Here is a 14,924-nt window from a genome sequence, read left to right as displayed (position 1 = left end):
AAGGAGGAAACAATGGAGTTTGAGACTCACTGTATGTCATTTCCATATACTGAACTCTTGTTATTCAACTATGCCGAGGTAAATTCAATTTTCAATTCGATGGCACCTTTAATGTTATGAAGTGATGAGAATACTTTTTGTGCGCCAAAAAAAAACAAAAAAAAAAACAACAAATAACTTTATTTAACAATATCTAGTGGTGGGCGATTTCAAAACACTGTTTCATGAGGCTTCGAAGCTTTACGAATCCTTTGTTTCGAATCAGTGGTTCGGAGCCCCAAAGTCACATGATTTCAGTAAAGGAGGCTTCGTTATGTCATAAGTGTTTTGAAATGTCAATGGTTCCCCACTAGGGGGCGTGACTTGTGGCGTTTGGCATAACCTGATTTTGCTGAGTTCAACATGTTCCTGGGTCAACGTTTTTGTTCATCCTGGAACAACGTTCAAATCAACCAATCAGATTTCATGGACAAGTTTACAGATTTTGTCAAGTTTAGGCTTAAAATCATGAATTGGTGTTTCTACATCAGTGTTATTCATCTATCATTTCCCTCTGTTTTTTGCGAAAACTTATGGGTAGGGTTAGGTTAAGGGGTAGGAATAGGGTTAAGACTAAATTTTCAGACTGGAATGTTGTTCCAGGACCAACAAAATATGTTGACCCAGGAACGCATCTAACTCGGCAGTCTGAGCAAAACAGCTCTGTATTCTTTCGAATTGCTCTGGCGGTACTTTAATGTCATACACCATTTTTTTTTTTGCTATGAAAGAGAGGATCATTTAGGATGAACCGACTCACTAAAATGAGTGTGACTTTCCATTTGGATTTTCCAATGGTACACATGAGAGAAAGAATCATTTAGGATGAATTCACAAAGTGATTTAGCAGAATGATTCAGTCTGTCACGATCACCGTCTGTTCCTGTCAGTTCCCGGACTACATTACCCACAATCCTCCCTGCCAGTCACATGGTCACTCCACACCAATCACCTGTCGCCACATACAGCCATGCACACACTCCTCACTAATCACCACACCCAGCTGCAGTACATTAACAGGACTATAAAGGACTCACACTCACACCACCAGTTTGCGAAGTCTTGATTCCTTGTGACAATTCTGAGCATTTCCTTGTTTTCTGTCTGCCTGTGATTGATCTTGCCTGTTCCTGTTTTTGTCCCGTTGCTGCCTGTCCTGACCCTTGCCTGTTATACTGTTCTGTGAATGATATCTGCCTGTCCTGACCATTGCCTGCATCCTGATTACGATCCTGCCTGTCCCTTGCTGTTCTCGTCTGCTCCTGATTGACCCTGCCTGTACGACATTCTTAATAAAGCTTGCATTTGGATCTTACCATGACTCCCGCTTCGTTACAGAAGACTTCGCCGCCACCAAGATCCAGCAGCTTTCCCAGAGGATCTCATTACGGTATGGACATTAATCTATTGCTATTGTGGAGTTCGCAAGGCACACGATCGTTGGAGGAATATGTGCAGGAGTATCTAAACATTGCTTACCTCTCTGATCTTCCGGACTGTGCACTGATTGACTTTTTTTGTGATGGCGTCAACCAACCTCTCCAGAATAAATTAAGTCGAGAGGGACCGCGTTCATCACTTAGCAGCTTTATGGACTATGCATTGTTGACTGTTGGCTCTCCATTTACTGTGGGTGTCGCGGAGGAATGCGACACCATGGTGAGTCCCGTAATGGCCGCCGCGCCAGGTAACACGCACAAGATGGCGGCTACCATCACAACAGCAACAGTTCACGCCTTCGCTGATCGCCCAGAGCAACGTCACGCCTTCGCTGATCGCCCAGAGCAACGTCACGCCTTCGCTGATCGCCCAGAGCAACGTCACGCCTTCGCTGATCGCCCAGAGCAACGTCACGCCTTCGCTGATCGCCCAGAGCAACGTCACGCCTTCGCTGATCGCCCAGAGCAACGTCACGCCTTCGCTGATCGCCCAGAGCAACGTCACGCCTTCGCTGATCGCCCAGAGCAACGTCACGCCTTCGCTGATCGCCCAGAGCAACGTCACGCCTTCGCTGATCGCCCAGAGCAACGTCACGCCTTCGCTGATCGCCCAGAGCAACGTCACGCCTTCGCTGATCGCCCAGAGCAACGTCACGCCTTCGCTGATCGCCCAGAGCAACGTCACGCCTTCGCTGATCGCCCAGAGCAACGTCACGCCTTCGCTGATCGCCCAGAGCAACGTCACGCCTTCGCTGATCGCCCAGAGCAACGTCACGCCTTCGCTGATCGCCCAGAGCAACGTCACGCCTTCGCTGATCGCCCAGAGCAACGTCACGCCTTCGCTGATCGCCCAGAGCAACGTCACGCCTTCGCTGATCGCCCAGAGCAACGTCACGCCTTCGCTGATCGCCCAGAGCAACGTCACGCCTTCGCTGATCGCCCAGAGCAACGTCACGCCTTCGCTGATCGCCCAGAGCAACGTCACGCCTTCGCTGATCGCCCAGAGCAACGTCACGCCTTCGCTGATCGCCCAGAGCAACGTCACGCCTTCGCTGATCGCCCAGAGCAACGTCACGCCTTCGCTGATCGCCCAGAGCAACGTCACGCCTTCGCTGATCGCCCAGAGCAACGTCACGCCTTCGCTGATCGCCCAGAGCAACGTCGGTCCGAGCAGCTGGCATCCCCAAGTCCTCGCCGGCCGCTTCGCTCTCAAGCCCGCCGGCCGCTTCGCTCTCAAGCCCGCCGGCCGCTTCGCTCTCAAGCCCGCCGGCCGCTTCGCTCTCAAGCCCGCCGGCCGCTTCGCTCTCAAGCCCGCCGGACGCTTCGCTCTCAAGCCAGCCTGACGCTTCGCTCTCAAGCCAGCCTGACGCTTCGCTCTCAAGCCAGCCTGACGCTTCGCTCTCAAGCCAGCCTGACGCTTCGCTCTCAAGCCAGCCTGACGCTTCGCTCTCAAGCCAGCCTGACGCTTCGCTCTCAAGCCAGCCTGACGCTTCGCTCTCAAGCCCGCCTGTTGCAACGCTCTCAAGCCCGCCTGTTGCAACGCTCTCAAGCCCGCCTGTTGCAACGCTCTCAAGCCCGCCTGTTGCAACGCTCTCAAGCCCGCCTGTTGCAACGCTCTCAAGCCCGCCTGTTGCAACGCTCTCAAGCCCGCCTGTTGCAACGCTCTCAAGCCCGCCTGTTGCAACGCTCTCAAGCCCGCCTGTTGCAACGCTCTCAAGCCCGCCTGTTGCAACGCTCTCAAGCCCGCCTGTTGCAACGCTCTCAAGCCCGCCTGTTGCAACGCTCTCAAGCCCGCCTGTTGCAACGCTCTCAAGCCCGCCTGTTGCAACGCTCTCAAGCCCGCCTGTTGCAACGCTCTCAAGCCCGCCTGTTGCAACGCTCTCAAGCCCGCCTGTTGCAACGCTCTCAAGCCCGCCTGTTGCAACGCTCTCAAGCCCGCCTGTTGCAACGCTCTCAAGCCCGCCTGTTGCAACGCTCTCAAGCCCGCCTGTTGCAACGCTCTCAAGCCCGCCTGTTGCAACGCTCTCAAGCCCGCCTGTTGCAACGCTCTCAAGCCCGCCTGTTGCAACGCTCTCAAGCCCGCCTGTTGCAACGCTCTCAAGCCCGCCTGTTGCAACGCTCTCAAGCCCGCCTGTTGCAACGCTCTCAAGCCCGCCTGTTGCAACGCTCTCAAGCCCGCCTGTTGCAACGCTCTCAAGCCCGCCTGTTGCAACGCTCTCAAGCGCCCTGGACGCGATGGACAAGATGGCTGCTTTGCCAGTGCCTACGAGCAAGATGGCCGCCCCTTCGGTGCTCACGGAGGTAGGGGGCGTTCCAGCCATTGAGTCCGCTCCAGAACCCGCTTCAGCCAGTGAGTTTGCTCCAGAGACCGCTCCAGTCGGTGAACCATCGCCTCACTCTCGGAGGAAGAGGAGGAGGAGGAAGAAGGCGTCCTCCTCTCCTCAAGACGCTAACGCCATTCAAGAGGTCGCTGTGGGCCTGGAGACCACTCCAGAGGTCTCTCCTGCTCTGCCCAAGCGTCATGCTCTACCAGCACCGCCTAAGCGTCTTGCCCTGCCGGCGCCACCCGAGCTTCCAGCCCTGCCGGCGCCACCCGAGCTTCCAGCCCTGCCGGCGCCACCCGAGCTTCCAGCCCTGCCGGCGCCACCCGAGCTTCCAGCCCTGCCGGCGCCACCCGAGCTTCCAGCCCTGCCGGCGCCACCCGAGCTTCCAGCCCTGCCGGCGCCACCCGAGCTTCCAGCCCTGCCGGCGCCACCCGAGCTTCCAGCCCTGCCTGCGCCGCTCAAACTCCTTGCGCTGCCAGCGCCTTTCAGGCGTCTTGCCCTGCTGGCTTCACCCACACGCCTGGCCCTGCCAGCGCCACCCGAACTCCTTGCACACGAACCTGCGACGGGCTCCGCTGAAATCCCCAAGAACTTTTTGGGGGGGGGCAGTATACCTAGGGGTGGGGAGCTGGTGGGTGGAGACCCTGCCCAGCCACTGCTGTCAGGGCCTCAGGACTCATTGCTGCGGTTGCCCAAGCCACCTGACCTGCCGTGGTTGCCCAAGCCACCTGACCTGCCGTGGTTGCCCAAGCCACCTGACCTGCCGTGGTTGCTCAAGCCACCTGACCTGCCGTGGTTGCTCAAGCCACCTGACCTGCCGTGGTTACCCAGGTCACCTGACCTGCCGTGGTTACCCATGCCACCTGACCTGCCGTGGTTGCTCAAGCCACCTGACCTGCCGTGGTTGCTCAAGCCACCTGACCTGCCGTGGTTGCTCAAGCCACCTGACCTGCCGTGGTTGCTCAAGCCACCTGACCTGCCGTGGTTGCCCAAGCCACCTGACCTGCCGTGGTTGCCCAAGCCACCTGACCTGCCGTGGTTGCCCAAGCCACCTGACCTGCCGTGGTTGCCCAAGCCACCTGACCTGCCGTGGTTGCCCAAGCCACCTGACCTGCCGTGGTTGCCCAAGCCACCTGACCTGCCGTGGTTGCCCAAGCCACCTGACCTGCCGTGGTTGCCCAAGCCACCTGACCTGCCGTGGTTGCCCAAGCCACCTGACCTGCCGTGGTTGCCCAAGCCACCTGACCTGCCGTGGTTGCCCAAGCCACCTGACCTGCCGTGGTTGCCCAAGCCACCTGACCTGCCGTGGTTACCCAGGTCACCTGACCTGCCGTGGCCGCCCGAGCCACCTGATCTACCGTGGCCGCCCGAGCCACCTGACCTGCTGTGGTTGCCTGAACCACCCGACTTACCGTGGCTGCCCAGGCCATCTGACCCGCCATGGCTTCCTGACCCGCCGTGGCCGCCCGAGGCTCCTGACCCGCCGTGGCCGCCCGAGGCTCCTGACCCGCCGTGGCCGCCCGAGGCTCCTGACCCGCCGTGGCCGCCCGAGGCTCCTGACCCGCCGTGGCCGCCCGAGGCTCCTGACCCGCCGTGGCCGCCCGAGGCTCCTGACCCGCCGTGGCTGCTTGAGTTCCTGGACCTGCCCTGGAGACCTCCATACCCGCCTGCACATCCAGTATCTCCTGCCTGTAGGTCTCCAGGGCACCCACCCCCCCTCCCCAGTTGTGCCATCTACGGCGCGAGGACGCGCCTTCCGGGAGGGGGACATTATGTCACGATCACCGTCTGTTCCTGTCAGTTCCCGGACTACATTACCCACAATCCTCCCTGCCAGTCACATGGTCACTCCACACCAATCACCTGTCGCCACATACAGCCATGCACACACTCCTCACTAATCACCACACCCAGCTGCAGTACATTAACAGGACTATAAAGGACTCACACTCACACCACCAGTTTGCGAAGTCTTGATTCCTTGTGACAATTCTGAGCATTTCCTTGTTTTCTGTCTGCCTGTGATTGATCTTGCCTGTTCCTGTTTTTGTCCCGTTGCTGCCTGTCCTGACCCTTGCCTGTTATACTGTTCTGTGAATGATATCTGCCTGTCCTGACCATTGCCTGCATCCTGATTACGATCCTGCCTGTCCCTTGCTGTTCTCGTCTGCTCCTGATTGACCCTGCCTGTACGACATTCTTAATAAAGCTTGCATTTGGATCTTACCATGACTCCCGCTTCGTTACACAGTCTTTCCAACACTACTTATGAATGAGCCAATTCACTAGATTGGTTCTGACTTTACAACACTTCAGCTGCTTCTGAAATCGCATACTCTCTACTAGGTACTTATTTTGAGTAAGTAATTACTTCATGACTGCTAAAAAAGTATGTTCTATATAATATGAGTAGTATGAATGTAATTTGAACGTAGCGGGGCACATCACTTTTTGACATTCTCAGTTTGTGTAAATACACTTGGGGTTCAGAGTATTTATTTTTTCCCACATTAAAGGATTAGTTCACTTCCCAAGTTTTATTCACCCTCAAGCCATCCTAGGTGTACATGACTTTCTTCTTTCTGATGATCGGAGATATATTAATAAATATTCTGATACATCCAAGCTTTATAATGGCAGTGAACGGGTCCAATGAGTATGAGCTGAAGAAAGTGCTTCCATCCACATCCATCCATCATAAACGTATTCCACATTTCTCCAGGGGAGTTAATAAAGGCCTTCTGAAGCAAAGCGATGCGTTTGTGTAAAAAAAAAAAAAAAAAATATCGGTATTTAACAAGTTATGAAGTCGAATATCTAGCTTCCACCAGATCACCTTCCGTATTCAAATTATGAAAAAAAAAAAAAAAAAAAACGGAACTGGTGTCGCGTCAGTTAAGCTTTTTCCGTAAGATAAATAGGGAAGGCCTGGACATAGCGTAAGCGTTTTGAACTGCAACAGTTTTACACTTCTTCGTACGTTGAATACAGAAGGCAATATGGCGAAAGCTACATATTTGACTTCATAACTTGTTAAATTGTCATGATCACAAGCTGGAGTGCCCTATTTAGCCACCAGAGGGCACTCCAACCCGGACTGTTTCTCACTTCTTTTGGACTTCATTTCCCATAAACCACTTCCCGGACTCATCATCCCGTCATTGCTTTCAGCTGTTTTGCGTTTGATCATTTGTGTCTGTCTATTTATAGCTTGTTTGTTTCTGCTTTTGTCATTGAGGTTTAATTTCATGTCACCTGCTTTTGTTTCTGTTTAATTTGCTTTATGTGGACTGCTCTGTGGACTCTGACCCTTGCCTGCCTGGATTATGTTTTTGGATTTCCCCAATTAAAGCTGTATTTGGATCTTACCTTTTTGTCTTTGTGCCTAAACGTGACAGAAATATGTTTTTTCTTTTTTTTTTTTTTTTTACACAAATGCATCGCTTCACTTCAGAAGGCCTTTATTAACCCCCCAGAGCCATGTGGCGTACATTTATGATAGATGGATGTGGATAGATGCCCTTTCTTCAGCTCATACTCGTTGATCCTGTTCACTGCCATTATAAAGCTTGGGTAATTTTTGCCTACTCTTTTATGAGTACTGTGAATTTGGACATACTACTACACAGCAAAATCCCCAGAGTTAAATCAACTCTGCTCAGAGTACATATGGTCCCTTTCTAAATAGTGGTAAAATAACACTGAAGCAGAGTTAAATTTAATGAGATAATAAAGCAATTAATTAAGTAATGATTGCGCATTAGTGATGAACACCTGCTGTTAACAAGCAGAATCACTGAAGAAATAAGAAAAAACACAAGAACAACAAGTGACTTAAGTCACAGCATTATTATTTGCTTAATTATCTCATTAAATTTAACTCTGCTTCAGTGTTATTTTAACACTATTTAGAGAGGGACCATATGTACTCTGAGCAGAGTTGATTTAACTCTGGGGATTTTGTTGTGTATATAGTATATATGAGAGAAAGAATAGATTAGGATAAATCGATTCACTAGCAGGATTTGGATTTCAAGCGCTACATATCAGAGAAAGAATTGTTTAGGACAAACCGATTCACAAGGATGATTATGACAATGATTGATTTTCCAGTTCCCTGAGAGAGAGAATAGTTTAGGATGAGTAGACTCAATAGAACAATTCACATGCTATACATATGAGAGAAACACAATGGAAGAATCAATTCACTAAAATGGTTTGAATTTTTTCAAAATGTCACATAGAGGAATAGCCACAATAGCCAAGTTTGCTGATTGCTGATAGGCTACTCTCAGACTAGCTACTGAGAAATGCAGTTAAGTTTCAGCTAGTTCCTCCCCAACACGGCTTTTAATTAACTATATAGCTTGTTGCAAACTTCACACATTTTCTTGTTTTGATGGGTTTCCATAGAGGAATCAAGTCACTGCTTTAAACAAGTTCTCAGTATTGTAATGCATAAAATATGATTTGAGTCAAAGCCAGACATTTGCAAATGCAATTGCCTAATCAACGCTTATTTGCTCAGTGTCTTGCATAAGTGAAGGACTTCTGGGGGCTTCTTGCAGTGTTATTATCATAATGAGTTTCAATCCTCTTGCGGTCGGCCTTCAGGATTTTGTTTTGTACGCCTTAACTGCATTCAGAGAGCACTGAATTAAGGACTGCTGTGGAAAACAACCTCAATAAACTCAACAAAATCCAGTTATGCCTGTAGTAAAGGTCAAAGCCTCTGCAGGGCAGGAATGGAAATCCCCTTTTTGACTGAAGAGACATGTACAAAATTCAAGAATCTATCAATCACCTTGACATGTAGTTCTTGTACCTTTGGGGCTAAGTGTTCAGTGGCTTCAAAATCTGTTTATTTAATGTTTTTATAGGAATAGATGACTCGAGGTCCCAGCACGGTGATTTGGATTAGGGTGTGTATTGGAAAGGGTGAGTAGACTCTCGATACACACAAAGTGACTTGAAGGCAAGCCAAGAGGACCTTTAGGGGGTCTGGGACACTGGAGCTGCACAACACTAACCCGCTACGGCTCATTTGTCTTCTTAGTTTAATCATATTAATGACATCCTGCACCAAATATGACAACCTGCAGCTTTTATTAGGGTTGAGGTCTTATGTATTGATGCCCATATTAACAAAGAAATGCAAGTATCCAAGTGTGGCTTTCACATAAAACAAATTCCTATCCTGCTGAGCATTTGAGCTACAGTCTAACAGATAAATGTGGTTTATCATTGATGGAGTACTGATGTTGGCTTGGAATTCTGCTGTGCAAGGCTTTGGCTCACGAGTAAGTGTCTTGTGGGTTAATTCAGATGCGAACCCCCAGCACATTAAAGCAGAACCTCCGCCCTGTTCTTCCTACAATACTATACCTCTCCTGAGTTCATCTAAGCATACACACCCTGTCATGTCAGTCAATCATCACCACACCCAGACCTCCCAAATGTAACAATGACCTCATGAAAACACTTCTGGGTTTTATATCTGGGTTTCCTCTTTCCTGCTCAGACAGAATGAATGTGACCTCAGAACTGTAAGACAAGAAATCTGCATGCCATTTATGCATAAACACCCACTGATTTTCTGACTGGGAAAAAAGTGTTATAAATGGGTTTGAGCATGTTACTAGGGTGTTCTGTGTGGTTTTTGCTGGTTTTGTCAGTAGACTGAAATTCAAGGGGGTCCAAAATGAAACTGAACCCCATCATTTTCATTGTGGACAAAAGATATTTCTCAAATTATCATCTTTAATGATGACAGAATTATTCTTTTGGGGCGAGCTAACCCTTGGTATTCACCCTAGTGAAAAAGTTCACTTAAATCTGAATTTGCATTTGTGTATTTCAAATCTTAAAAAACTGTACTTGCAAATAATATAATATGACATTAAAGTGTACTTAAAGAGAGTACACTTTCATGACTGCTTCTTATTTCTAGAATGCATAAAAGGGGGTCAAATTGACCTGGCTTGCTGCGATTTTTGAAATATTTTATCAAAGGAAACATTTATTTATTTATTTGATATTTTATGAATTCTTCAAAAAAAAAAAACTTGTTTCTGACCCTCATCAATGTCATTTTCATATTTATTGGTCATAAGATGAAATGTTTTTTTTGTAACACTACCCCAAGAAAGCATAAAGGGGGGTCAAATTGACCCGTATTAAAGGGTTAGTTGACCCAAGAATGAAAATAATGCAATTTATTACTCACTCTTATGTCGTTCTACACCCCAAAGACCTTTGTTCATCTTCAGAACACAAATTTTAAGATATTTTTGATGAAATCCGATGGCTCAGTGAGGCCTCCATAGATAGATAGCAATGCCACTGAACTTCTCAAGATCCAGAAAGGTACTCAGAACGTATTCAAAACAGTTCATGTGAGTTCAGTGGTTCAAACAAAAACGAAATCGGCCATCACTAGATGCCTTTTTGGCGCACAAAAAGTATTCTTGTCGCTTTATAATATTAAGGTTGAACCACTGTAGTCACATGAACTGTTTTGAATATATTTTTAGTACCTTTCTGGATCTTGATAAGTTTGGTGGCATTGCTATCTATGCAGGCCTCACTGAGCCATCGGATTTCAACAAAAATATCTTTATTTGTGTTCCGAAGATGAACAAAGATCTTACGGGTGTAAGACCATTTAATTTCTTATGGAATTCTGACTCAACACAGTATTTTTGGATACATTTCTGTCAATAATAATATTTATTTTCTTAAAACTTTATGGATTACTTGAAAAGCAATTGTGACTTTTGCTTTTTATTATACATTTTTATTTATTGGCTGTTGACATGCAATTAAATGTCAGAAACATTACATTCAGTTTGCACTTACGTATATTATTTTCATAATAAGTATTAAGTAATTAGTAAGTGTACTGCTTTTTCACAGGGCTAAAAGGAATAAACATGAAAATAAATCTAAATGATACTGTACTCTTTTACCTAAAGTTATTTCCCACTATGTAAAACGTGTCTTCAATCATATATTGCAACATTTTAAACATGTCAAGACATCTGGAGATGGGGAGTTGTATGTCAAGTGACAATGATCTAAATCATGTATGGTTGCATACTGTATTAAATATCACATAGTGAATTACAGTATACAAAACATTACATTGTGTGTTAGCAAATTCAAACACAGCAAATGATTTTAGAAAGTTTATTTAAACTATTTTACACAAAATGTGAAATTTTACACATACTGTAAATGCAACATACAAAACACTGTAACTCATCCAGGAGTAATCATAAGTAACCACTTATGTTGATTGACTACAAACTTAAATATCTGGGGATGATAAATCTGAGGTTTATAATAGGAATTTTGTACCACAACTTATTCTTAAAAATATTTACAATGAGAATTTAATATTTTACAAAATGCTAAAATAGCTAAAATAATGAAATTTACATAACATTTAACATCCCACCCCCCAAAAACTGATATTATGTTGCTGTTAAATGATATTACTATACATTTTGTGAATCTTGAATGTAAGAATAAACAAATATGGCATAAAGCTGTGTCAAACCATTCAGGTTACACTTTATATTTGTTCAGAATCCTTAACTGTACCCCTATTTACAGTGGTAAAGGTTTGGGGACTGATAATGAACTACATAAAAATGAGACATGCAAGTCCTTAAACTCTTTAGTTGAGGGTAAAAATATATTCCCAAATAATGCTGAGTCAGTTTAGCACCTCATCTCAATCATTATACCAATAAAGAAAACAATGTGCTCCTATAAATGGTGTATTTCCCTATTTACCAGGCCCAATTAAGAAGATGCCTACCGCATCCAGAACTTCATTGGTCAACAAAGTGAATATTGTAGGTCAGCTGATGGCCATTGTCCCATGCATACAGCACCTTATCTTTGGGATTGTAATCCACTTGGGTAACAAAGGCATACTGATTTGTGAACGGCAAACGTGGAGCGGCCTCCGTGTTTGTGTGCGTGTCGTAGGCGTATGAAACCTCGCCTTCTTTCTGGTTGTAGACGTCAATGGCGTACAGCACGCCACACACAATGAAACAGTTTCCGTATGAGTTGCGCTTCAGCCCTGTCCTCCATGTGGTCTCCTTCTTCATGGAGAGGTCGCTTGGGTCCAGCTTGCTGATGACGATGACTTCGTGTTGTGAGTAGTCATAATCCAGAGCTGGGTAGATCACCCAGAGGCCACTCTCGTCTACGGCGAAATCGATGTCTGAATGGCCTCGCCATTTCCAGGGCGTGGTGTCCTCGTAGACCGCATCATGAAGCTGAGTCCAAGCTGCCACGTAACGCATGCGCAAGTCATATTTGATGATGTTTTTGGTGAAAGCTCTGTTATAATAGAAGGCACCGTTGTAGACCACATGACCAGTTCCTATCCAGTTGTAGGGAAGCTTGTAGAGGTTACTCCAGCGACCTATCATTATGAAGATATTTGAAAAATATTGATTATAATACAATTTGTTACACAATTTGTTATTACAGGGGTTGGACGATGAAACTGAAACACCTGGTTTTAGACCACAATAATTTATTAGTATGGTGTTGGGCCTCCTTTTTCAGCCAATACAGCATCAGTTCATTTTGGGAATGACAGAAGTAAGTCCAGAGGCATTTTGAGCAATTCCTCTTCCAGAACAGTGGACAGGTACCTTAAAGAGGCTCAAAAATGTTTAGATCTGGTGACTGTGCCCAGACAGCAACAGATCCGGTCCACATCTGATACATGTGAATTACACACGGGCCGATATTATGTTGCTCTCAGGGTGCAGGCCATGGGAGATGTTCAACTTGACTTTCATGTTCATCAAACCATTTAGTCACAAGTCTTGCTGTGTCTAATGGTGCATTATCATGCTGGTACATGACACCCCCTTCAGGGTACAATATTTTAACCATTTGATGCACATGGTTGCCAGCAGCCTTATCACCCTGTAGCCCAAGACTAGTTGCCCACTGAAGCTAAGCAGGGCTGAGCCTGGTTAGTACCTGGATGGGAGACCTCCTGGGAAAACTAGGTTGCTGCTGGAAGAGGTGTTAGTGAGGCCAGCAGGGGGTGCTCACCCTGTGGTCTGTGTGGGTCCTAATGCCCCAGTATAGTGATGGGGACACTATACTGACAAAAAGCACTGTCCTTCGGATGAGACGTTAAACCGAGGTTCTGACTCTCAGTGGTCGTTAAAAATCCCAGGATGTCCTTCGAAAAGAGTAGGGGTGTAACCCCGACATCCTGGCCCAATTTGCCCATTGGCCTCTGTCCATCATGGCCTCCTAATCATCCCCATATACTGATTGGCTTCCTCACTCTGTCTCCTCTCTACCAATAAGCTGGTGTGTGGTGGGCGTTCTGGCGCAATATGGCTGCCGTCGCATCATCCAGGTGGATGCTACACATTGGTGGTGGTTGAGGAGATTCCCCCTACTATATGTAAAGCGCTTTGAGTGCCCAGAAAAGCGCTATATAAATGTAAGGATTATGGTTCCCCAGAATGGTTTGGCAGTCCTTGGCAGTGACCAGCCCATCAAGCACAGTAAGAAATGTCATGATATTGCAGCCCAAACCATTACTGATCCACCTTTGTGCTTCACTCTGGGCAGAAACAATCCAAGTGATAAAACTCTTTGGGGATTCTCCACGTCGTAACTCCCACAGATGTGGGAAAGACAGTGAAGGTGGACTTATCAGAGAACAATACATGTATCACATTGTTCACAGCCCAAAATTTGCACTGTTGGCACCATTGAAACCAATATTTGGCAATGGCATGGGTGACCAAAGGTTTGGCTATAGCACCCCGACCATGAATATTGACTTTGTGGAGCTCCCAAGAACAGTTTTGGACACCAACAAGAGTCGAGGTGAACATTTAATTCTGCAGTGAGTTGGGCAGCTGGGGTTTTATGGTTTTTGGATACAATTTGGGTTAGTAGCTGGACATCTCTTTCAGACAGCTTCCTCTTGCATTGACAGTTAATCCTGTTGGATGTGGTTTATCCTTACATGGTGGGAGTCTGACATTACCCTGGATACCATAGCTCTCTATGCACCTAAGACTTCCTGTCCTGGTCACAGATGAGCCAGCAAGATGCGCACCAACAATTTGTCCTCTTTTGAACTCCCATTATGTTGTGTGGATTGCAATATATTATGTACAGCTGTGCTATTGGTCTTATAACTCAACCTTCACACTTTGGTCCTATTGATAGAATGTAAAATCAGAGAAAACTGGCCACCAGGCTGTGCATTTATAGGCATGAAACCTCCAACATTATATTGGCCTGTGTTTCAGTTTCATTGTCCAACCCCTGTAGTTACACAATACAGACCATCATTCATGAAACCATTATGGGGGAATTTACTCTCTGCATTGTTTTAATGCTCAATTTACTAAATAAATTATACAAATCAGTAGTAAAATGTGCACTGAATGCCATTTTCACAGTGCACTTCTTGCAGGCCAGTTGTGAGGACACCAACAGTGCAATACAGGCATCTGAACTGGCTCTTTAAAATGCTGTGGGTCTTGCTAGATGTCTGGTTATAGCAGTTCTCCAAGATTTAATGATTAATTTAATTAATTACTGCAGCCACGATCAATAATAAACATGATCAATCAATTAATAAAAAAAATAAAAATAAAAATTAATTAAACATATTAAAATAAAATTTAAATTACAACTTACTACACAGACTTTTGTGAATATGGCGTAATCTATAGTCTAATTTACATAAGAGACATTCCAATAATTTAAATACCTGACTACAAGTGCAACATGTTTCTGGATCAACATCTTTCTGGAACAACATTTCAATCAACCTCAGATTTGAGGGACAAATGAGGGACAAAAAAAACCCTGGTACAGTTTATGTTGCTTCAACAACAGTGTTATTCAGCTATAATTTCCCTCTGATTTTAGGGATAACTTATGGGTAGGGTTAAGTTTATGGTTAGGACTAAATTTTCAGACAGGAATGTTTTTCCAGGATCAACAAAATATGTTTACCCAGGAACTAACACTGCAAAATCAGGATGTTCAGTAAACAAGCCCTGAACTACCGCTCGAAAGTAGCACAGTTGTTTAGTGAATTCCCCCT

The 14,924-nt window shown here is 46.2% G+C and overlaps 1 protein-coding gene across 1 annotated transcript in view; it reads right to left on the bottom strand.

Moving 5' to 3' along the window:
• Positions 1-11,048: 11,048 nt before the first annotated feature.
• Positions 11,049-14,924, bottom strand: part of olfml2a (olfactomedin-like 2A) — a 29,588-nt gene continuing 25,712 nt past the window's right edge. The window contains exon 8 of the mRNA XM_067393955.1: positions 11,049-12,245. Within this exon, the coding sequence (XP_067250056.1) occupies positions 11,641-12,245 (605 nt within the window). The 3' untranslated portion in view covers positions 11,049-11,640. The remainder of the gene's footprint in view (positions 12,246-14,924) is intronic.

The sequence above is a fragment of the Chanodichthys erythropterus genome, chromosome 9 (genome assembly GCF_024489055.1).
Source record: "Chanodichthys erythropterus isolate Z2021 chromosome 9, ASM2448905v1, whole genome shotgun sequence".
NCBI lineage: Eukaryota > Metazoa > Chordata > Actinopteri > Cypriniformes > Xenocyprididae > Chanodichthys > Chanodichthys erythropterus.
The sequence above is the reverse complement of the archived record's forward strand: the minus strand, read 5'-3'. Positions and strand labels throughout refer to the sequence as shown.